Raw genomic sequence first — 25,346 nt, forward strand, 5'->3', positions numbered from 1 at the left:
TTTCTTATACAACTTTCAGCGAAATAATTCAGTATAAGATTTGACAGAATCAATTATTTTTAGAGGAATGCTAAACTTTTAAAAGATTAGGTAACATTTTTTGGGAAATCCGGGATTATATTCTGGAATCAGTTTTCTAATAAATAGTAGACATAGAACGCATGTCCATCAGGAGGAAATTGCTTCGAAAGTATGAACAAGTCCCACAATATCACTCAACTAATTTTCAAGAGATTTTCAAAATTTCTGAAGCCACCTTTCAATATTTCTTCAAGAATTTCATCATACTAAAATTTCATAAAGAATGTCGAAAAGTGTTTTGAAAAATTTTAGAAAACTTGGCCATGGCGAAATTTTTTGAAAGTCAAGCCTTATTTTTCGACAAAAATTCCCGCGATGTACTATCTGAGAAATTCCATTAGTAATTTTGTATATTTTTTCTTTTTTTTTCGGGCATTACCTTGAGCACGGTATAGCGTTAGCGTTAGCGTTAGCGTAGTGGGCATTACCTTGAGCACGGTATCCCCCAAAAACATGAGAAATTATAATGCAGTGAATATGCTGCTTTATACTGAAACAGCATTTATATGGATTATTCAGAAAAAAAAACGAATTTTGGGAATCCAATTTCCCGGATATTGTCTTTTTTTTTTGTAGCACGATATTTTTGCAACGGAAATGTCGAAAAATTGCGCTTATCGCAAACAACAAGAAGCTATTTCTAACAAATAGGTAACCATTCAATCGACGGCCGGACGGCGATTCACCAAAGTCAGAACCGCCACGCTGATGTTGTATAAGACAAGCGAGGTTTCATCACTATAGATGTTCAACATAAAATAACGTTTCTATAGAAGAGATTTTTGTCAATAACAAGAGTCATGTACATTGAATCAGAAGATTTCGCTTCATGTTAAATAGTTTTTGTTAAAATTTTCATTTTTATTATCATCAAAATTTTCTGGGGGGGGGGGGGGGCTGGATGATTCTAGAGGGGGCCAGGTCCCCCTGCCCCCCCCCCCCCCCTGTTCCTACGCCAATGTTAGAATTATTAAAACGAGTTTTATTTCAACCCAACGTTTCGTTTTTTTTCTTTTGAGGAAGACACAATCCCCGTGTCGAAACGTTGGGTTGAAATAAAACTCGTTTTAATCATTCCAAGACTGCTTAGCCGTAAATTTCACAAGCAACAGAAATATTTAGTGTAAGCAATGAATCGCGTCTACAGAAATTATGACCAAAAATTGAGTTAACTCCAACATCAAACAACATCCCGAGCAAAGCCGGGTAATATCAGCTAGTGATCGATAAAGATATCGTTTCCCATACAATTGACGCTCTGCTATTAAGTCACGTTCACGCTGCTCACTGCTAACAGTAGGTATTCAATACAGATCTACCTCTAAACCAAGCTTTATTTCTCGCATAACTTCTGATTTCGCCCAAAAAGCCATTGGTAACCATGTGTGTAGCTCGTTGTTTCTGAGCATTTGGATGGAATTTCATGTTATTGAACAACTCTATGGGGAAGAATGGATCAATATCTACCTGTCATTGATGTTGGTTTGGATGCTAATTCTTTAATTTGCTCAGAAACAATGAGCTACGCACGTGGTTACCAATGGCTTTTAGGGCGTAATCTCAGAGTATGCGAGATTTGCACTAGTATTCGCAATACTCACTGGGTGTGTGCAATCAGCGCGCAAAATCTCGCAGAGCGCAGTTCAGAATTGCGAGCGAAGCGAAGTAGACGCAACACATATCGTATCCAATCACTTTAACGAATTCGGGGATTCCCTAATTGCAATCAAGTTGATTTATTTTGGTCTGTTGTGTGCCTGTGATTCGTACAAAAAAAAAATCGGCGGTAGGTATCTGCTGAAGCTGTGACTAACGATCGTGAAAAATCTGCAAACAAACGCAATCGGTACGAATGGCTGTGAAACCGGTGCACTCCAACCGATGACGTCATCTGGTGATAATGCAAGTGCGCAGAAGTTCTGATGCGTTTTTCGTTTCGTTTCCAGCTGACGATGGATGGCGATGGAGTTTACAAGAAGGACGGTAATCTGGGAGGAGCTCGTCATGGGGACGCTTACCAAGTACATCTGTTGATGCTTATGGGCGAAAGGGCGATCTCCAATGAACGATATGTGGACTTTCGACTGGCAACGGAAATGGAAGCTGCTGGAAAATTCGACGATGCCGTGCTAATGTGGAAGGGTGTGGACGATTCTCGCAATTGGTTGTTTGTGCAAGTGAAGTATAAGTTGGGCTGCTGCCCCCAAATTGGCGAGAAGGATCTCTTTCCAGATACTGAGGATCTTATGGCGAAAGGGGACTTTTCTCTGTACAAATATTTAGTGTCGTTTTGGGAGAGTATGCGCCGCAGCGACATGGAGGGTGAAAAGCAATTTGTAATTTTTACGAACAGTAGTTTAGCGGAGAGCGTCGAAGATTCGTTCGAGGATGGCGAACATGACGTAGAACCAGTTTTGAGATCCGGAGTAAACGGTGCACGATTTCTGAAGATACGATCGAAGGAAGAACAGTGCGAGCAGCTGATCAATTATGCGAATAAGGCTTTTATCGATTTGACGGAAGCGATGCGATCAGCTGTTATCAATAAGGATAAAGATACGAGCTTGGAATTAGTGAACAAGTATCGGGGTGCCTTGAACAATAAAGTTTTGATCGTAAGTGATGGAAGGGTGAAGTTTGCACCACGCTTTATAAGAAGGAACAAATTGGATCTTGTGGAACGCATTATGCGCAACAAACTTTTCCATGGCGATGAAACATTGGAACAGCTTATGTCTTATGGTGTGTCGAATGATCAGCTACTGAAGATCCTGACATCGAAATCGAAGTCCTGCAACACATTGCCACCGATGATCACCCTTTCAGAAGCGCAAGACTTTCTAGACTCGATCATTTTTGCAGTCAAGCAACCGAACAATGCCGTCATGAAAGCAACAATCCTTAATGAATTACGATCACATCCGACTTCCCCCACAAATAGGTGTGGATCTGGTGACGACTACGTTCTACTAACCTACAGTACGCTACAGCACAAAATCCATTCCCTATTGGACTCCCCATCCGGAAGGGCTCTTTGCAGAAAAGATCTAGAAATGGAATTTCACAGTGTTCAGCGATCCATATCCAGCTCAAGGCTTTCCATGCAAACCAATCTCTTCCGCTGTGAAATGTTAAACTTGAGAATGGAGCTAGCTAAACCTGAACTTCGCATTCCTGAATACCCAGCCGCTCTTGTCTCCAGTACTCGAGGCGGTTTATTGACTTGTCTGAAGTTGTTTCATATCCTGCCGGAAAACACATTGCGGTTCTTTTCACTCAAAGATCTTCGACATCATTCCATCATGAGAGAGCTGTGTGAGGCCCTAAGAGAACCGAATGCCGACTTTCATCTGCTTCTCAAGGATGATTGTCCGACTTTTGAGTACGCTTCAGATATCTTCAATGTTATTCCTTCCAATGGGATGATCAAACTTGTACTGATTACTGAAACCCGAGAATCTGCTGTTCGGTTTTTCAGTGGGCAACGGTTCATTACACTCGTAGATGAAGAGATCACCTTCGGCCAGCTAACGGAGTCCAGTCAGAACATACTGAAACGCAAGACGGTGCTTTTTCAAGGAATTGAGGTGGAACTCGGAGAGCTGGCAGAGGATTCGGTTATTGCAGAAGTTATCAGGAACGAATCTCTCGAGAATTTGATCCAGGATAAATCCGTTTCCATCGGACCAAATTTACCGGATTTGGGAGTTGAATATTACATTCCACGGATAATTGCCCGGTCGGATATTGAAGAGAGTGAAACTGACGATTCAAATCCAAACGATACCTTGGACGATGACTCCAACGAGAAGATGTGTTTCAGTGAGCATCAATTTCTGGAAGACCTTTCCGAAATACTGGACGAACGTAGGGTTTTCGTCCTTTCGTCGACACCCGGAATGGGTAAAACCACGCTCTGGAAAAAGCTGGCTTGGCTGGCAAAGTCCCACTTCAGGACCAAGTGGATTTTCTTCCTGAAGCTGCAGGACTCTCCTTTGAACTCGGTTACCAGTGGCAAGATCAATGCCGCTGATTTTCTTGGCAAACACTTTGAGCTACCGCAACTGGATAGATCTCTTTTGGGAGATTGTCTAACCAAGCAGGATTCAGTTTTTATATTCGTCGATGGATTCGATGAGCTGCCAGCGTCCAGTCAGAGTCCAGCGATCAAACTGATTCGACATCTGCAACAAACCGTTCAAATCTTTGTGAACACCCGTACACGACTGCAGTTGGACTTGGAAGAGGCTTTCGATGTGAAGGCATTCCTCCTGAATCCCATCAGTAAGTCCGAACAGACGGATCTTTTCAGAAACATTTGCGGTTTCATCGACGGAACACGCGTGGATACTCAACCATTGTTCAAATTCGTTGACCGGCTAATGGATAAAATTCACAGCAAAACGATGCAGATAGCTAGCAACATTGTCGGTGTTCCGCTGATGGTCAACATGCTAGCTGAGGTTTACAAGCCGGATGTTCTGCGGTACGGCCAAACGAAAGACCCAGAAATTCTGAACAAAATCGAATTAGATGCTCTGGATATCATGCAACTGTTTGAACAGTTTGTTTACAGCTCGTTTCGGCGACAAAATATCGATAAGCAGAACCTCGCGGCAGATAACCGTCATACGAACCTAATGTTGGACCGAAATAATTATCTCTACGCGGGGTTTGTCAAGCTGCATAACTTCTTAGGCTTGATGAGCCTCGTTACGGACAAAAAAATGCGCTTGGTCATCCGCGACAAGCAACAACTTCAAGTTCTTCGTAAACAGGTCTCGCTCTTGGATTCTCCCATAGTCAGTAAAGTTCCGAACTTTATCCACGGATCGATAGCCGAGTTTTTTGCTGCGAAATGTTTGTTCAAATATTTAAGCAAAATGAGCGATGATCGAATAGAGACGACTTTCATAAAGTATGTAGATAAAAGAGTTGTCTACAAAAAAATATACATCAAGGATACATTCGACTTGTACCATCGGGTTCTGAGCAATTTCCCTACAGTACGGAAATGTTTCTTCCTCACAGCGCGACAACACAATTTCAAACTAGAAAGACTAGAAATGCTCCTCAGGTGTATGCGTCCTTATCCGCTACTGTGGGCGTGTGAGGAAAATTTCGAAGAGCTAGCCGTACACCTTATAAAAAAAGATCCAAACGTTGTCAACGTCACTACCAAAAAGTACAAAGAAACAGCTCTGCACTTTGCAGCAGCGCAAGGCCATGTCAAACTATGTACACTACTTATCGAAAACAAGTTGGATGTTAACGTCCAAAACGTTCATAATCAAACGGCCCTCCATAAAGCTGCTTATAACGGATATGACGAGGTAGTGAAACTACTATTAGAAAGACAAGCAAATGCTTCGGCACTTGATAATCTACAGCAAACTCCCCTATTTTCGGCAGCACTGGCAGGACACAGCAGTATCGTACAATTGCTCATTGGAAAGCATCCTAACTTGAATAGTCTGAATAAGCGAGGATGGGGCGCTGTTCACATTGCAGCCATAAATAACCATACCGATGTCGTTCGGATATTGCTGTCCAGGAAAGTCAAAATCAAATCAGGCAAAGCCAAGAGGTGGACAGGATTCCTTGGAATGCTGTTGAACCGAGGACATCGTGAAATGGTCGAACTCTTAGTGACCTACGAAGTGAGGTCCAACGCCGGCACAAACGAAACTCTGTTCTGGGCTATTCGACGAAATCATATCGAGGTTGTTCGAACGCTTCACCGAGCTGGGGCATCAATCAACGAAACGGATGATCGATCTGGACTCTCCACCTACCAGCTCGCGCTAAAAGAGGGTTCTTTCAAGATTGCAGAATACATCCTGGCTACTCACAATAGTTCCGAAATGCCAGAAGATGCATTACATATGGCCGCTGAAGTTGGAAGTGTCACATGTGTCTCTATTCTTTTGAACAGCAAAGCAGAAGTGAATGCTAAAAACCACAAGGGTGAATCACCTCTAGGATTGGCCCTGAAAAATTCCCACGTAGGCGTTGTTCAGCTATTGCTGGAAAAATCTGCCAGAATCACTGAAAATATGCTAGTTTACGCAATCGGTGTCAACAAGCCGGGTTCGATCGACTGCGCCAAGGAACTTCTACTTCATGGAGCGAACCCTTCAGCAGTATACGAACCGACCGGCCAATCAGCCCTTCATCTGGCGGTACTTGTCAACCATTACGAGTGTACGAAGCTCCTGCTGCAAAGAGGAGCATCTTGTCACCACATAGACAAACGTGGTCGCACGCCTCTCCACTATATGGCACAGGGCCGCTGCACATACGCGTTAAGGGCTTTTATGGAGGAAACCGTTGGTTTTCGTAATATACGAAACATGAAGCAACTAATCCATATGAAAGATCAGTATCTAGGAGAAACGGTTCTCAGCTCAGCACAAAGTTATTATCCTGAATTATACAATATATTAAAGCATTTCGATGTCAATTGATAGTTATAGCTCTCCAAGGTATAGGGGTTAATGACACGAATGCGCTAAACATTGTAAAGTGCCAAAAAAGGAATAGGGAAAATTGTTTTCCATGATGATGAATATGAAAATAAAAAAAGAATAACAATTTATACCGAAGTAGTTCTCGAAGACTTATTCAAACAGACTCAAGTCAGAAAAGTTAACAAACTTACTTTATCAGTCCTACGTGTTTCGCAGACGAAATTCTACACGTTTCGCTCTAAACCAACTCGATTTTTCACTTTTGGAACGTTTAATTTCCCGATTTACAAAACGACGAAAGTAAGATTCTCCACTTTCGCAACTGTTCGAGAATAACAAAAACGCCGATTCTTTTTAGCGTAACGCTTAAAGCTGGAAAATTTATTGCATTAGTCGTTATGATCTTTAGTTTTATAAATGATTTGGGCTTACAAATTCGGTTCGCCTTTTAACTAATTTTACTCGAACAAAAGGGGGTTATTTGGGTGGTTGCTGAATCTAAAATCGATTGGACATCAAATTAGGCACGACTGAAACGTAAAGCGAAATATGTGGTATACTTAGTCCGTTTATGGTTCTCGGTAACGTACGACTTAAGCAAGTGATTCTCTGAACGGTTCAAGACTGGTGCCTAGGATTACTATAGAAATATAGTTTAATCTTAAGGATACTGTAGTTAATTGGGAAGTTCACATTCTAACCTATAATTAAACATATCTTGATCATACGACCAGCATATCTCAGTATCAGCAGCCACTAAGCTACAACTGATTTGATTTTCACTTAAGTACTTATTGGGCAAACTAAAGGTTAATAAATGAAATGAATTTAACTTCTATAATTCAATAATTCACAATGATAACTATCAACTATCTAGGCATGTGCACTATCGCTTTCACTGTCGACTACACTCTATTGTCGCCTTCGTGTATTGTATCTAGGCTCCGTTCTCTCCGTTTCGTCTAAGCGATTCACTGTTGGAAGGGTTGCCAAATGTGGAGCTGTGTCGCTAACAGCAACCAAACCGCTTCTTTCGCCGCTCCGCCGGAGATTCATTTTAAAACAGTTTTAGAAGAAAGGTTGTGATTCTTCTTACTAAATTTTCCCAAAACCGTTTGAAAGTTACTTACGTCGATTTGGAAAAGTAATCGAGATTTCATTGATTCAGAACAATCCTATCCAAGTAACATTAAACTTTTTTAAGTTACAAAGATCAATGCACGAGTTTATTAATGGATCATTGAATGTGGTTTTTGTCAGTGCTCACCGCATCAAAACAAAGGCGCCACTGTATATGGGATTTAACATTGTGACAGCATTGCTGTTCTGTCAAACACACAAGGCTACGGTGGCGCTATCTATGCTGTCCATAGCGACCGTTTAAGTTATTTTAATGATCCATTAAACGTGTGAGCGGTGTCAAATTCATTCGTTTCCATGGTCACATGAATAAAACGGTACCGCCCAAACGACAATGAGTGAACTCGTGCACTGCCCATAAATGCATACCAGTCCCACTATCAAAACAACGCACCTAAGAAAGACGCGATAGAAGACATGAACACTTTTATGCTTTATTCACTCCAATTAAATTGAAAATGCTATGTTTTCGCACCCAAATTTGCACTCAAATGGTGCAATGAACTATTGATTACAGTGTTACATGCATATTGTTAATTAATTTTCTCAAATAATAAGTTAATATACGGGAAAATGTACGCGTGACTGATATACGTTCATTTGCTCTTGAATGTACGAGAATAAATGCAACAGTATCAGTGCTTACTATGATGCATCGGCCTTCACATGTAAATTATTGTTGTTTTGACAGTTTAGTGTCCGTATTCAAAGTCGCGAAAGTGTTCTCGATTATTTGAAAAGTTGTGGTGCTTCTGATAGTTCCGAGGATGAGTGCAGAAATTTGGTCGATGGTGACCCGTTGGACAATGACGCTGTTTCTGAAGACACCACCAGTCCAACTTTTGCTGCCTCGCGTTTCAGGCGGGTGTACAGGTCTGTCACCTTTTAAAATGTTCGGCCGACAATGTCCATGTCATCCGCGAAGCAAACAAATTGACTGGATCTCGTAAAAATCGTACCCCGGCTGTTGAGCCCGGGTCTCCGCGTAACACCTTCTAGCGCAATGTTAAACAACAGGCACGAAAGTCCATCACCTTTTCGTAGTCCCCGGCGGGATCCAAACGAATGTTCGCCTGAAACCTTCACATAATTTGCGCACCTTCCATCGTCGCTCTTATCAGTCTCGTGAGCTTCCCGGGAAAGCTGTTCTCGTCCATGATTTCCCATAACTCTACGCGATCGAAACTGTCGTGTGCCGCCTTGAAATCGATGAAAAGGTGATGTGTTGGGACCTGGTATTCATGACATTCTTGATGGATTTGACGTACAGTTAAGATCTCGTCCGTTGTCGATCGGCTGTCAACGAAGGTGGCTTGATAACTTCCCACGAACTCGTTTGCTACACTTGACAGACGACGGAAGATGATCTGGTAGGCCGCATTTAGAATGGTGATCGCTCGAAAGTTCTCACAATCTAACTTATCGCCTTTCTTGTGGATGGGGCATATTAGCCCTTCCTTCCACTCCTCCGGTAGCTGTTCTGTTTCCCAGATTGTGCCTATCAGCCGGTGCAGACAAATGGCTACCCGAGCAAAGTCCTACATCAAAATCAAATACTATTAATCTCAATATACCCCACTTCTGCTGTTTCCATACAACACCAAAAGGACACAAATGTAACGCCATCTCTTGAGAAAAAAGTGCATTAACGATTACTCTTAACTATTTTCAATTGAGCGTGCATTGAAGAACGAAACGTCACACATCCAAAATCAAAACAAACATTCCGTTTTTTTTTTCTAGCGCCGCCGATGGTGTAGAACGTGATTGCCTCTCTCCCCAATCGGTCGAGTCAACGCCGTCGAATTTTCTAAGACATAAAATCTCTGATCATATCTTCCTTCGGAAGGGAGGTAAAGTCGTGGGTCACGGCCCATGAGCTGATGGGATCGATACGATGGGGTTTGATAGGATCCCAGGTTTGTGTGTGAGAAGGTCTCTCTGGGCGTCCATGTTTAGACATAGTGCCAGAAACAGATGAAAGTAACTGATGCCAATGGATATCGGTTAGCCAGAAAAAGAAGAAAAAGAACACTCATGCCACTAAGTTTGTAGTGTGTTAGTATACTATTATGCAATCGTGGCGCTAGTGTGATGTCTTCGTCAAAACGGAGAAATGGGGTATATTGAGATTAACAGTATTTGATCAAAATGAAAGCAAGCTATAAACACACCTATCAGTTTTTGGTCTATAATTTCATAATCGGAAGATTACAAAATATTCTACCGGTGTAGGAAACGTGATTTTTATTGATTTTCATGGTCTGTATTTCGAAAAATAGCTAAAATGTGGAAAAAATCAAAATTTCACCGTTGGAATTGTGACGACGAGAGCCCCCCGGCGCTACATCATCAAGATTTACCACAGGGAAGTGAAGGCGTGTCGGCAGACGGGAATGAACCCTCTACAGCGGAGTAGTGATAAGAGAAGAAAATGTAAACATAATCGAACAAAAAGATCTAGTGCAGTATTGAACACATGCAGGTCTAAAATTTCTATAATTCATGCAAATTTAGTTCTTAAATCTATCAATTTGTTCCTAAATTTATTACTATTATGTACAATTGGTTCTGGTGAACAGTGAAAACTATACAGTAAGTGAAATACTTTATTATCACGATAATTTGTTAACTAAATGAATTTGTTCCTATGTACAGCTTTCTACTTAACTTAAATTTGATAAAACCTAAAGGAGAATAGTACGGCAAAACTGATAAATTTGTGAGTAACACTATTGAATTATTTATAAATTGTAAAATCCTAAATTGCAATAAAAATTCTAGCTAAAGCAGTTCCCAAACAACAACTACGAGTTCTGTGGGGCGCTAAGAAAATCAATTGTGACAGGAATATTTTAAAATCTTTCGATTATGAAAATATAACCCAATTTCTGAACTCTAGCGGAAAAACATTCTTCTTTTTCTTGACATTTACGTCCTAACACGTCCACAGTTATATTAAGGGGATTCACTTAACAGCGTAAATTGCTGCGTAAGTTGAGTATCTTAAATATTTCATGTAATTGCTTAAAGTGGCCATGAAACATTTCAGGTCATTAAAAGTTGGCCGGTCAAGATCTGGTGGTCTTGACAACTGTCAAGGTAGAAAATAAACAAATGGATTAGAATGTGGTGAGAAAAGAAAGAAAAGTAAAATAAAATGTGGATTACGAATATCAAATAGAACATAGGCCTAAGACAACATATACAAGTACCTATCTAACGGATAATTGGAGACGTTCTCAATCTACCCTGGTTCCTTTTATGAAGAGATTGAAACTGCGTGTAAATGCGCAGATTGAGTAAAAGATTAATGCTGCGGTGTTCATTGTCATATCATGATCTCAACTAACATGCTTTCCATTAAAAAGGGAGCATCTTGTATTAGGATTATGTGGAACTATTGTTTTGATCTTCATAGCTTTACAGAATGGAACAAATTTTCAAATTTTTAGAATAAACAAACGGGTATTTTAAATCACATCTTTTTCCACAGTAAGCGAGACTTGTTTTTATTTCAATTCTCATGAGCTACGACCGAGAGTGAGAGGTACATATTTTGCTATGTTTTTACAGAATATATTATAATAATCATGAGCTAAGACAAGACGTGACAGGTCAAAGTACAAAAATGAAACCAATTGCCTGTCAAAAAAGACCACTTCTAATTGGTCGTTTTGCCAAAGGCCTACTTCCACATCTTTTAGTTGGATTGCAACAGGGCACTTTGTTGCTAGCTCGACTGTGTTGCCAGTTCATAAACTAGAGTTTTTATCAAAAGTTTGGAATTTTTTCATGAAATATTTTCATTTCAAATCTATTAATATTCGATGTGAAGTTTAAAGCATGTGTTCCTACAATGCCAAAATAAATATAAAATACCTAATTGAGATCAAAATAGTGAAAATTCTGTCAATTTTCTTTAAAAGTATCACCGGTTTTAAATTTCACCCGATTTCTTGAATAGCATCCTCTATTGCACTAAATGAATGAAGCGTGCAAGAAACAATCAAATTATGAGCTTTGATATTTGATTTTTTTCATAAGATTTGCATAAGAAGGATACTGGTAACACTGGCCTCTATATCGTCAAGCTTATCGACTGAAAAACATCAGGGCAGTCTTAGTTGAGCTGTCACGTCCTGTCCTAGATCATGAGCGTCTGGGTTTCCAACAGTATTGCTACGGAACCAGCACGTATCCTGGTGGAAGCGATCATTTCAATCATCAATCCAAATCTATTTGTTCATCGCGAATTGCTGTGCCTGAAACATCATAAATGGTCGTTTTAGCTTTAATATGAATTAAAAATCCAAAACTGAAGCAGGACAAACCTCCAAGAACAACCCGTTTTCAGCTCCAAAGCTCCAGCAGCAAAATTTTGAAGTATATTGTTGACATTTACGGCGGACAACTAGATTAAAATTCCCTTATTTGACATTACATTAGAATCTGAAGTGGAACATTTCATTTGAAATATTTCTTCAGCAATGTTACGCAGGATTTAGGTTTACGCAACTTTAAGTGAATACCCCTATTGATAATATTGTTTTACCAGACACGCCGTGACCTGGTTGTAAAAGAAGAAAGTAATGTTTGAAATAACATTACTAAATCAATAAAACAAATGAGTTTCTCTACTTTCACTTTTTAAATTTTGATAGAAATTTTTGAAATAAGTGTCTTGCAAGTCACAAATCAACATATGCAAGATATGTTCAGTTAATCCCATTATTTTCTCTTCCATGTAATGAACGACGACGTATTTGTTCATCGCGTGATACTAGGATAATTGTTCATAGTGATGTACTGCAACATGTCCTAATTAATCCTGAATAGAACTGTTCTACTTCAGAAGCAACAAATAATTCTTGACGGAACCTCACCCTAAGTGAAGCTTCTACCCCCGATGGTTTTAAATATATTAGATAAAACCTCCTCCAGACAAACAGACATAACAATCGGATTTTTTCATCATACAAATAGTGCTGAATTCTAATAACTGATAGTGTGCCACAGGCTTACTCGTGGTGCTCGTATCGCTTTTGTTCGAGTTTGACGTTTACGTACTACCGCCACCTAGTTTCCGTGAAGCGAAAATCAGTATTTTTAGCAATGGCTGTTATGTTCGCGGTATAATGTTTTAAATTGATAATTGTGTTATCTGTTATGTCCGTTTGTCTGTGATAAAACTACAGCTTTCTTACCTTCCAGTCCTATTTTAAGTATCCATTGTCGACCACCACCAGAACCAGAGAACCGTTCTCTTTCGGAAGACAAGCTCTGTCTCTGTCCCACACAAACACACAAACGATGCCCCCCAAACTCCAACCACAAAACCAGCACAAAAGTTATCACTCGCGAGCACACTTAGAGTTGCACTAATTTACGTTTTAAAATTCTTCTCCAGTAGCGTCTTGCACAAAACGGCACTCCTGCCCCGGGATTGATTGATAACTTCCGTTCCGTTTGGGGGCACCCCTATAGGTACAAGCTCACCGACCACCAGAGGGCCCGATTAAATGTGCGGTTGTGGAGGAAAAATGTTGGAAAATATTTATTTCTATCTAAGCTGCACTTGGTTCCAGAATCGCGTGTTGCATTCACTTTCGGCTGTAAGGATAGGCTACTGGTCTGCGTTGTAACTTCTTGTCGCTGCACCTGTTAGAATGATTGAAATTTTCCTTTCAGCCTAATTGCAACTAGGTAAGCAGGATTTAAGAAGTCAACAGGATCAGCCACCTGTTTTTTTTACGTTAACTACTTACAATCTTTATCAAAATTGTTTAAGATTTCAAACGTTTTAAACCCAATACCCGAGGAAGTTTAATAATTTTTGCACTCATTTATTACAAATGGTATAAACATTTTGTTCGAAATTGAAGCGTTCGCGATTTTTAATTGCAAACTATTGAAAAAAAACTGGAAAATATTGACCCTATTTTCATCCATACGGAAGCGCCCAACCAATTTCCATGAGACATGTAATTCCCTAACCAAGACATCATTTTTGCATACACAGTATCTCAGATAAATCGATCTAGTGGCGTAGCTAGAGTCTTTGGGGCCCGGTGCGGAGCCAGATTTGGGGGCCCCTCCACGAAGGAGGTTTGCAAAATTTTTTTATTACCGAACTCACACGTACTTTCAAATTTTTTTAGGAGTACTTTTATGCATTTATGTTTACCTAGTACCAATGCACGAGTTCATTATTTGACGTTTGAGCGGTGCCGTGTTATTTATGTGACCATGGCAACGAGTGAATATGGCACCGCTCAAACGTCAAATTAGTGAACTCGTGCATTGATCCATAACCCCACGGAAGCATACGACTTCGGTCTATGCCTATGCTTTTTCGGTGGCCAGCACAAGTTTTTCAATTCAAATGCTACACTGAGGCAAAAAAACTTAATAGTTTCTTAAGGAATAATTATGATTTGGCACCACAACGAATATTGTTGAAATTTGTATGTTTTACTTATGATTTTGGTGAAGAATTTCAGTAATGAATTTCATAAGTCAATCAATGAAATTCGGTAATAAACGTAATGATGATAACTCAAATCGAACTATCAATCGATAATGTTGTTCGCCTTTTATTTCAGGCGTGCTTCAAAAATTGACATGTTTTGATAACATGTGATCTGTTTTCGATTAACTTGTAGCCAACATCGAAAGCGGAGTAGTTCTTCTAGCGATTGCTATGATAAATATTTCAAGTAATTGTTATTAAAGAATTCAAAGCTCTCACTTATGAAACTTATGATCCCATTTTCGAAATTTTTAAGCGTGCAATGAAACCATAATTTGGCTGGTTCATAAGTCTTGATTTATGGAAAACCTAAGTATTTTTGCCTCAGTGTAGAACCTCAACCGCGTTGAACCACGTCAGTTCTTTCGAACTGCCTACGGGCAGTTTAATTCATATTTTAATCCCTTTTCCTTGTTTCTGAAACCTCCGCCTGCGAGGCTCAAATGCACTGTCGCATTGAGATTTTCTCATGAGACGGCGCATGAGCCAGTGCAGATGTGATCGTTTGAGCTAGTACATTGCTACATGAGATCTAAAAAAATGTGTCTCACCATAGCACGTGCTCAAGCGCGCGGTTATTTTTGTGCGCTCATGGCAAGCTGATCTCAAGCTCTTGATGTGAAGCGCGTATACATGATGTCTGCGTTCAATACATAAATTAATTAACTAATTACGCGTGGTAAAGATGGATGAATTACACAGCGCAACAAAAATGACATTTTCGCGTGTCTCAAGGATCAAATTATGTGTCTCTAGTAGACTTGCTGAATCTGATGCCATTCTCAGAAATTTTCCAGCACGTCACAATTTTTAGCTACACATCGCCAAAGTTGTATAAAACATTGGTTTTATTGATGATTACCTACAATTTGAAGTATATTTTATCATTTTTTTTTTGTGATCTCATCCACCGAGCATGCAAAAAAAGACCTAAACTTTCGTTTCAGACATATTTTGGTTGAAATTTTACGGTTAAATTTAGATTAAATAGATTTTTTTACCATGCTTGCAGTCTCCATACAAAATTTTTCGTTTCTCTTATATGGCAATATACAATACTTCTCTAAAACTTAAAAAATAACTTTTCCGCATCAAAAGTATTATAAACTTTGATGGTAAGTATTGTTATGCACATAAAGTTTAAACTCTGTGGCAAACTTGCATGCAATTCGGCTGAAATAGTCAATTTTTGCATTTTCAACAACCAATATATCAAAAACTATTCGTGCTATGATATTAATGTAAACGGCAATGGAGCAGCAACCTTTAATTAAGTAAATAGAGGTATTTTGATGCTGGAGACAAAAACGTGTTGAAATCGCTGGACAAACTTCAGAAATTCTTGTATTGTGCAAATCACTGATAAATTCTTTATTGAGGTTTTTTATGCAGATTTAACAGGCTATGCTATGTTATTTTATGAGGAATTTCCAGCGAAACTTATTGAGAAAATTTTTCAATTCTATGAAAAATAAAACATGCACAGATTTATCTGCAGGAAAAATCTGGAACTCTGTCAAAATTCCTTAAATTCTTAAATTTTTCGAAACTTATTTTAACGAAGTCTTAGAAGAAATTTTGCAAGCATATTTGAAAGAATGCTTAAAAAAACAGGTACAACCACTAAGGTGTTTCTAAGAAAACTTCTGCTTTAACCACTTGAAGAACTCCTTGTAGTAATGAACGAATTCAAAAATAGCTCACTGGAGAAAAATGAAGGACAAATCCCAAAAGATTTTCATTTATCTGAGGAATTCTCATAAATTTATATAATAAATTCCAGAAAAAAATCTCAGTAAAAATATGAGGGGTATATTCGAAATAAGTAAAATAATTCGTAGAAGAATCCTTGGAGTTAATGGCAAAGAAATACTTGCGAAAACCACGGGCTTGGCCAAAGGTACGCCAAGAAATCCATTCAGTGATTTTCAGTATACTTTATAGCAGACACAACCCTGGAGAAATATCTGTCGTAATTTCTGAAGGATTGATTTTGAGATAAGGCTGATACATTTTTTTTTTCTTTCGCCACCGTTTCCTTCAAAAAATTGAAAATTTTGAAGATGAGACCAAAAGAGATTCATTGCTCTGTTCATTGTACCCTGAATATTTATCCCAGCCTTGGGCCTCCCAAGTGGTCTCGGACATAAAAGAAAATTAGTATTTGCATCAGTCTAAATAGTTAAAACAACATCAAAATCTTTGGCTTACACATTTTACAAAATTCATGATTTTGAAAATATTTTGAAATTCAAAAAACTGTACACTTTTAGGCCTTTACTCATTCATCATATTGGGAAGGTATCTGTATCATTTCTGAAATGAAAAACAATGAAAATGGTTCAGATCGTAGGAAATGGGTACATGCTCAAAGCTCACCAATGCTCTAGATTTTTGAAGGACTACAAACTTAGGCAGATTTGATTGGAATTAAGAATTCATGAAATAAATATTTACAAATTCAAAGACTTAATTAGACTCAACATTTTCAAATTAGGTATTTGAGCCTACTTAAGGTGAAGATGCATCGAAGCCAAACTTCAAATTTTCAAGAGCACGGATCTGGAGAACCAAACATCCATTTAAGCTAAAAACTTAATCGATTGGTCACAAGCTGGTGGTGACCAATCGATTAGGTTTTCAGTTCAAACGGGCGTTTGGCTCTCCAGATCCGTGCTCTTGAAAATTTGAAGTTTGGCTTCGATTCATCTTCACCTTAAGTATCTACAGGAGGTAAAGCAAAAGCGGCCCTTATCGAAGGCACCGACCGACTAGGGTGAGAGGCAATCACGCTTACCACTACACCACCGACGTCGCTTATCGAAGTCTCAGTTTTCTCATGAGTGGAATCGATTGAACAATATCAAGGAAAATAACTTACAAAACAAATATTTGTGTAGGCCCCTAAACTGTGGGGGGCCAAAGCCATGGTCCCTCGGGCCCCTCGACCCACTCTAAACCTATCTCTGAAGTATTAAAAAAGTGATAATCAAGGGGCCCCTGTACATCGTTCATTCTAGTCTCCTCCAAAATTTATGCTTGTCATGTTCATTATCTGTTTAGGATCTTACAAATTGTCAGTTCCCAATAAGCTATGTCAAATATTAAATGTTATGAGAATTCCGCCCTGCGATTTTGGGGCCCCCAGGAGCTCGGGGCCCGGTGCGGACCGCACCCACCGCACCCCCCTAGCTACGCTACTGCAGTCGATCAGAAGGCGACCAGTACGGTGGGTGAAGCATCGTCTACAAAAACAATTTCTTTCGAAAAAATTCGTTTTGTTACAATGAGTAATACAATCGTCCCACAGTTATGAAAAGAACAAAGATATGAATCTGAGTTAGATTAAACAAAAAATATTTCATAAAATTGAGTTGCAATTACTAAGAATATATTTTACCTAAGTAAACCAAAAATAATATATACAGCATTGCATTCAATCCTTCATCGCAGTCATCATCATCGAAACTCCAAAAACAGTTTTTCTCATAAAGAATCGAAAAAAGTTACATGAGAATATGTTCACTGTGTTTCAGCCAGAAATGAGACGAAAATAGGCATTTTTCAAACCACCCGACAATTCATTGCCACCTTTATCTGCGAGAAACAGATTTTGTGAACTGCTATAATTGTTGATCATTGTGCTGACGAAAAGCCAAGATCGATCCGATCATATGCACTGATCCAACTTTATCGGCTCTAAACTTATCGCGATAAATATCAGACGGGAAATAACAAAAATGTTTGCCGCCGATGGGGTTCGAACCCATGCCCATGAGCAAAAACGTTTTCTAAACGCGCCGGTACCATAACCACTCGGCCACGCCAGCTGAACGAAGAGGGATAGAAATTTGGTATATAAAAGCTACATGCAGAAGCGATGGACACTCCAAACGACGAAACAAGAGAAGAAAAGAAGGAAGCCAACTTTTCGTTGCTGGTGATAATATAAATTCACTGCTGCAGATTAGAGATGGTCGGGTTTCACATTTTTCAAACCCGAACCCGACCCGTACCCGACTTATTTTATTTCTTCAAACCCGGACCCGACCCGAACCCGAGACATTAATTTAAAAGCAAACCCGGACCCGACCCGAACCTGCAAATTTTTCGCTGTCTAAACCCGAACCCGACCCGAAACCCGAAATTTTTTTGTAAGAAAAACCCGAATAAAACCCGAGGTTGAAAAGATGGTAAATTCTCGAAAACTTATTCATACAGACTCAAGTCAAAAAAGTATACAAACTTACTTTATCGATCCTACGTGTTAAGCAGGCGGAATTCTACACGTACCGCTCTGTACCAACTCAACTTTTCTCTTTTAGAACGTTTAATTTCCGGATTTACAAAACGACGAAAGTAAGATTTTCAACTTTTGCAACCTAACCACTACTTTCGCCGCCCCGCTGTATGGAGAGACAAGGTGACTTAACCACGAATCAAAACAAAACAGTACTTGAGCCGATTTTACACTGGTAGAAAAACGTCGAAAGTAACTGAATAAAACGGCTTATCATTTTCTTATAATTATTTTTGTGGGAAATAATAGAAACTACCTAGTTTTTGAACGTGAGCTGAGTGTATGCAAAATTTGAGCGAAGTACACGACAAAAAAATGTTAAAAAGGTGATTCATTTTAAAACAGTTTTAGAAGATAGATTGTGATTTTTCCTAATTAATTTTCTCAAAACCGTATAAAAGTTACTTACGTCGATTTGAAGAAGTAATCGAGAATTCATCGTTTCTGATGCAGAGGGAAGCTTTTAGGTTGTTACTCTGTTCACAATTCTCACCAAACCCGACTTAAACCCGACTCAAACCCGACTTTTTGTAAGCCCGAACCCGACCCGTACCCGATAATTTTGTAGCCTTCAAACCCGACCCGAACCCGAACCCGGAAAATTTCAAATTTTCAAACCCGAACCCGACCCGAACCCATCGGGTTCGGGTTCAGGTCGGGTTTCGGGTTCAGGTCGGGTTTCGGGTTAGAAAACCCGAGACCCGACCATCTCTACTGCAGATCTCGTGAGAGCACACTCTCGCAGTACTGAACGGGTAGGATATTATCGCACGTTTTTCGCCGGAAAAACGGCTTGAGCGATAGGCTTATGATTATCGCCGTGATCGATAATTTCACTCCCTGGTTTCAGCTGAGGTATACCATACAGTGAACACATTTTTATGTACATTTTCTTGATTTTGAACGATCAAAAACTGCTTTCGAAGGTTAAAAAATCAATGGCGGATGCTGCCCCCCTCAACCTTCTTTAGTCCGTACACTCAGAAACTGTAGGAGTCATTTAATGACTTATTTTTATTCATTTTGAAGCTAAATTGTATATATTCTAAACACTATTTTGTGATGGCTATATCGGTCATGCGATTCAAAGGTAAAGAGAGTCTTTAGAAGTTTTTTGCAAATGATAGAAATGAATAGGTGGATACGTGTCGCAAGGGAATGACAAGATTAAAATTTTGTTAGGTGGTTCTGAACAAATTCTACATAATTTTGCGACTATTTTATAAATTTATTTCTACTACTTAACTCGAATTAAGTAAACCAATGCATATTTTGTAGATCAACAAAAAGCTCGGGTGGCACGCTGGTAGTATAATCGCCATTATACATTGTATTTTCAATTAGGAAAAATATTATTTTGAAACAAGTCCGGCAATAAAAATATTTATGTTTGAGCAAAAAAGAAGTGTTGTGTTGCTAAATGGTCAGGAGGTTTCCTAGACTTAACCTAAGCAATATTACTATACCAGCGTAACGCGACACCATCAAATGAGGCCAGTTCTCGGAAATATGCCTTGTGACTATGTGATTAAACAGGTATTATATTTCGCTTATTAAATGTACTTGATGTTGTGACATTCTAGAGAAATTCTTCTAGAGAAATTATTCATTAAATCATTTTGAATTAGAATCATTTCAATATTCTTATTGTATCATCAGAACGTATTTATTTTCGCAAAACACAAAATTTTGAAAATCGACCAAAAGTTGTTCTTAGAAAAACTTTTTTATTAAAAATTTCTCCATTATGAAACTTTGTCCCAAACTGTTCCCATCAAGAATCTTTGACGAAAATTGAAAAAATATTAAAATAGACTTTTTGTGTAATTTAAAATTTAAGTTTTATTTTTGATTTTTTCATGGAAAAAAGAAATAAAATAAAAGATTTTTTCAGTGTGTATTTTTTCTTGTACACTGAGGCAAAAAAACTTTATAATTTCTTAAGGAATAATTATGATTTGGCGCCACAACGATTATTGTTGAAATTTGTAAGTTTTACTTATGAATTTTACAAGAATTTCAGTAATGAATTTCATGAGTCAATCAATGAAATTCGGTAATAAACGCAATGGTATTTACTCAAATCGTTTTATCAATCGATAATTTTGTTCGCCTTTTATTTCTGGCGTGCACAAAAATTGACATGTTTTGATAACATGTGATCTGTTTCCGATTAACTTGTAGCCAACATCGAAAGCGGAGTAGTTCTTCTAGCGATTGCTATGATAATTATTTCAAGTAATTGTTGTTAAAGAATTCAAAGCTCTCACTTATGAAACTTATGATCCCATTTTAGAAATGTTTAAGCGTGCAATGAAACCATAATTTGGCTGGTTCATAAGTCTTGATTTATGGAAAACCTAAGTATTTTTGCCTCAGTGTACACTTTCTTCATAGAACATTTTTCTCTAAAATCACCAGTTTCGAAGTTAGAATTTTTCAAATAAGTTGCATGCTAAAATTTATAGGCCATATTCAAAAGTTATTCTCGAGCCAAAATGATCGATTTTTCTATGGAAAACACTTATTGTGCCATACCAAAAACATGTGCAAAATTTGCTGCAAATCGAAGATGGTCGAGTTCTGCGACTGACCCATTTGGCATGGAATTCGTCAAATGGTGTTACGTTACGCAAAAAGCATTTTTTATTTTCATTGACAAAATCGGTAATGTTGCTTTTAGGTTTTGGAAAAAAAAAGTTTTTTGTTTAATACATTCAACATTCTGCTCCACAGTGGAGTAATTTTATCCGATACTGGCCGAAATTAATTAACTGTTTCCGTAAAAAATGTCGTACTTAGTAAAAGCGTAGATGGCGCTTAGGATCATCATAGAAATGTGACTTATTTCTTTGCAATAATAACTAGATGTTTCTGTTAAGTATTTCGAGAATGTTTCCGGTACAGTGCCTTCGGATGGCGGAGCAAAAAATCTTGAATTTTGATAGTAGAGTGATTGAATTCAATTGTAAAATAAAGTTAGTAAACCTTTTAACGATGTACTTTGAAAAGCAATCGGCTACGATAATACCAGTGTCCTAATTCCTGTATGCCTTCAGCAGGACCTTTTGTTAGTGTCTTTAGGTACTGAGCGATTAATACGCCATCCTCACTGTACACTAGGGCGATTCAAATTTCAAAAATGTTTGAAAATCCAATCTCCCATATGCTCTTTACCATCCTTACCATAAAAATAGTGCTCTGTGAAATTTTCAACTTTCTAGGTGGTGATTTGAAGGTGGCCCAAAGACCATGTAGGTTTATATGGAAATTACTATGGAGAAAATTTGAGAAATGTTTTAAACATGCTAGTAGTGTAATGTAAGAAGAAACTTATCAACCCATATTGAAAATTCATTCTTCAAATCTTAATGAAGGATGTTGCTGAAGAAACAAACCCCTTTTGAGCTAATTTTGTTAGGGATTTTTGTACATGTTTGCAGGGCTATAATCCCATTTTAAGTTAAACAATAGCAAACAAACTCATGAATATCTCTTCTGCTATCCGTCGGATTGAATTTCTCTCTTTAGCAAATTGCTTTATTATGGTTTGAAAAATGAGTTTTTACTAATAAGTTTGTACAGAACGGACTCGATTATCCGGAGACTCGATTATCCGGGAACTCGATTATCCGGGATTCGATTATCCGGAATTTTAGACTCGATTATCCGGAATTTGTTTTTCGATGTTCTTGTTTTTCAATTTTTATGCATAAATCAGAAATGATTTAGCATTGAAATATACAATATAAATGGTTTTGCAGTTTTGAACGTATTTAAGTTTGAAAAAGTGGTTTTTTGTGTATGATGGCAATTTTTTTTTTTTTCGTAAAGACCCCTACTGTTCCAGAAATAATTTCTGGCTACGCCACCGCATCATATAAATAAAACAACTACAAAAAGATAATATTTAAGTTCTTTTATCGAAGATTTCAATTTTTTCTTAGTGATTCGATTATTCGGAGGATTCGATTATCCGGAATGAAAAAACAATCGATACTCCGGATAATCGAGTCCGACCTGTACTTACATTACAGTAGGGGGACACGGGGCAGTATGGACACCCTGAGGAATTTGCCTATTTTGACTGTAAAAACATGAATATTATACTGTTTTTTATGTGCAGTCTACTTTTTAAAGTTCTTGAGAATTTTTAAACATGGTTACATAATCAGGAAAAAAATATTTTGTTTTCAAAAAAAGGTTTAAAAAAAGCTTATATTTGGTAGTCGCCATCAAGCTAGCGAGGCAAAGTGGACACCCTCATTGGGCAGTATGGACACCTCAATGTTTATAGGAAAATTGTCCTGCGATCGTTCTCAAAACCTCGGAAAATGAAGTACATATTCAGGAAACCATAGTGAAAGGTCACTGTGCCACTGAAAATATGATTAAAATCAATTTACGACATTTTTCGTAGAGATGCTTTCAATATTGCCTCCAGGTTAGTTTTAATCAAGAATTGACGATTTTCAACCGATTTGTGGATAATAAAATGTTAATAAAATCTTAGATTTGTTTTACCAAATTAAGATGATAGTGTTGTCTAATAACACAGAACACCTAGATATAAGAAATAATGAATGTAATGTTTGAAATAATACTAATAAAGAAATTAAAAAAAAAAGAAAAAAAAACCGATTTGTGGTTCCACTTCATAATTATTGCATTGATTGCTAAACATTTTTGGATAATTTTGTGTTTGAAGATATATTTCTTCCTCTTTGAAGTGCCAGCTCTACTTTGCCACCCGGTGTCCGTATTGCCCCAACAGTATAAGAAATTTCCATATAAGTTTTTCAATGTCTTAAAGTACCAGAAAAAAATCTAATACATTTTTGAATATAGCATAAATAATTGAAGATTCAATCAAGAGCTGCATTATCGGTCAACTTGCAGTCATTTGCTTCTGAAACCTTATTAAGTGAGGTGTGAATGTTATAATTTTCGAACCAAATAAAATCATGCTCAATTTTTCGATTTAAAATCAATGTTTTGAACATTTTTTCTGAAATTTTAGTGGATAGTTTACTCTTCCGATAGGCAACTGAAATATTGTTTGCATTGAAAGTGTAAAAGTATTCGCCTATGCAAAGATACAGGGGGTGTCTATACTGCCCCCGGTACCCCTATTAGCGTGTTTGGAACATATCTCAAAATTTCTCCATAGTAATTTCCATATAAACCTACATTGTCTTTGGGCCACCATTAAATCACCACCTAGAAAGCTGAAAATTTCACAGAACTCTATTGTTATAGTAAGGATGGTAAGGAGCATATGGGAGATTGAATTTTCAAACATTTTTAAATTTTGAACCGCCCTACTGTACACACGATTCGGCCTAGATCGGGTATCCGATATACGCCTAACCGCAAAAGACTACTCTCAGGTCTCATTCTTACCGACCGTATGGGAGATCCTCGGGCCGTTGAGCCCTAAAAGTAAAAGAGGACCCTTCTCGGCGTGGCCAATACGGTCTCGTCCGTGGTCCGTCGATTCCGACAAAGAAGGAAGACGCCGTTAGCCAAGCCCACGTCACGTATCAGAAGGCCGGCTCCAAAGGCACGTTCCCCACCAGTTGGGAGATTTGTGCCATCGCCATATCTAAGCCAATTTCATCATCTACCCGATGGGAGAGGAAAGGGGAGGGAAAGATGGGAGGGAATAGGAGTGGGGTCCCTTGAAGAGGGAAGATCGCATAAGCGAAATGAGAGCATGTAGCTCCATACCACAATCCAATGGGTTCGAACAGCGCCCTTAAAAGAGCACTGCAAAACGTAAAGAGAGCCTATAGCTCATTACCACAGCGGGTTAAGAATACCAGAATGTTCTGAAGATTCAGGCTTCTGAATTCAGTTTCACTTAATAAGTGATTACCAAGTAATTGGAATCGCATTTGCGAAAAAACTGGACAGTTACATATCAGGTGATACGAAGTTCCATAAACTATCACACATGCTGAACATTTGCCATGTGATAGTTGAGTCGGCAGTGGCCTATCAACGCTCTGACCAAGAGACTGCAATTCTGCTTTGACAGATTGGTTAAATATTTCGCCACCCTCGGCGGCTTTAGTGGGACCCAGATAGCCGTAGCGGTAAACGCGCAGCTATTCAGCATGACCAAGCTGAGGGTCGTGGGTTCGAATCCCACCGGTCGAGGATCTTTTCGGGTTGAAAATTTTCTCGACTTCCCAGGGCATAGAGTATCTTCGTACCTGCCACACGATATACACATGCAAAAATGGTCATCGGCATAGTAAGCTCTCAGTTAATAACTGTGGAAGTGCTCAGAAGAACACTAAGCTGAGAAGCAGGCTCTGTCCCAGTGGGGACGTAAACACCAGAAAGGAGGAGGACCCTCGGCGATGGCTCAGTAATGTACAATTTTGTTTGACGACATGACTTCAAACTATTCCAATATTGCTTGTGCTGAGTTGCCACCCAAGAGTTTATCTGAAGCTTCACCCAGCACTTCGAAATTGGAATAGCCGGCTCAGGGCCAATGAAGTCATGAGATGCTCCATCGCGAGCTAGCTCATCAGCCAATTCATTTCCAGCGATGGAAGAATGGCCAGGTACCCATACAAAGTTTACAGAGTTGACTGAATTCAGTTCCTCAATTTGAGCTCGACATGCGATAACAAGCTTCGACCTTGAGTTGGCCGAAGCGAGAGCTTTTATAGCAACCTGACTATCTGAACAGAAGTATATGCCTTTACCCATTACGCGCTGTTGAAGTGCTGATTGCACTCCACACATAAGAGCAAATATTTCCGCCTGAAATACAGTGCAGTTTCTACCAAGTGGGTAAAACTGATTC

General features: G+C 38.7%; 2 protein-coding genes across 3 annotated transcripts in view; one reads left to right on the plus strand and one right to left on the minus strand.

The window, feature by feature from the left end:
- The window catches only part of LOC5577412 (protein stum), a 218,157-nt gene that overhangs the window by 181,614 nt on the left and 11,197 nt on the right, over positions 1 to 25,346 (minus strand). Inside the window, exon 2 of the mRNA XM_021852101.1 lies at positions 12,899 to 13,352. The gene's annotated coding sequence lies outside the window, so the exon portion shown is untranslated. The remainder of the gene's footprint in view (positions 1 to 12,898; positions 13,353 to 25,346) is intronic.
- LOC5573843 lies at positions 1,705 to 6,698 on the plus strand. 2 transcript variants are annotated; one of them, XM_021852103.1, is made up of 2 exons: positions 1,705 to 1,927; positions 2,028 to 6,698. In XM_021852103.1, the coding sequence occupies exon 2, from the start codon at positions 2,034 to 2,036 to the stop codon at positions 6,546 to 6,548; it is 4,515 nt and encodes a 1,504-aa protein (XP_021707795.1). In that variant the 5' UTR covers positions 1,705 to 1,927; positions 2,028 to 2,033; the 3' UTR covers positions 6,549 to 6,698. The 2 variants fall into 2 exon arrangements, with proteins under 2 accessions (XP_021707795.1, XP_021707794.1); XM_021852102.1 differs by having other exon boundaries at positions 1,705 to 1,867.

The sequence above is a fragment of the Aedes aegypti genome, chromosome 3 (genome assembly GCF_002204515.2).
Source record: "Aedes aegypti strain LVP_AGWG chromosome 3, AaegL5.0 Primary Assembly, whole genome shotgun sequence".
NCBI lineage: Eukaryota > Metazoa > Arthropoda > Insecta > Diptera > Culicidae > Aedes > Aedes aegypti.

Bases quoted from the DNA above. Each gene is read 5' to 3' on its own strand.
- LOC5573843 (XM_021852103.1), top strand. From the start codon at position 2,034: ATGGATGGCGATGGAGTTTACAAGAAGGACGGTAATCTGGGAGGAGCT.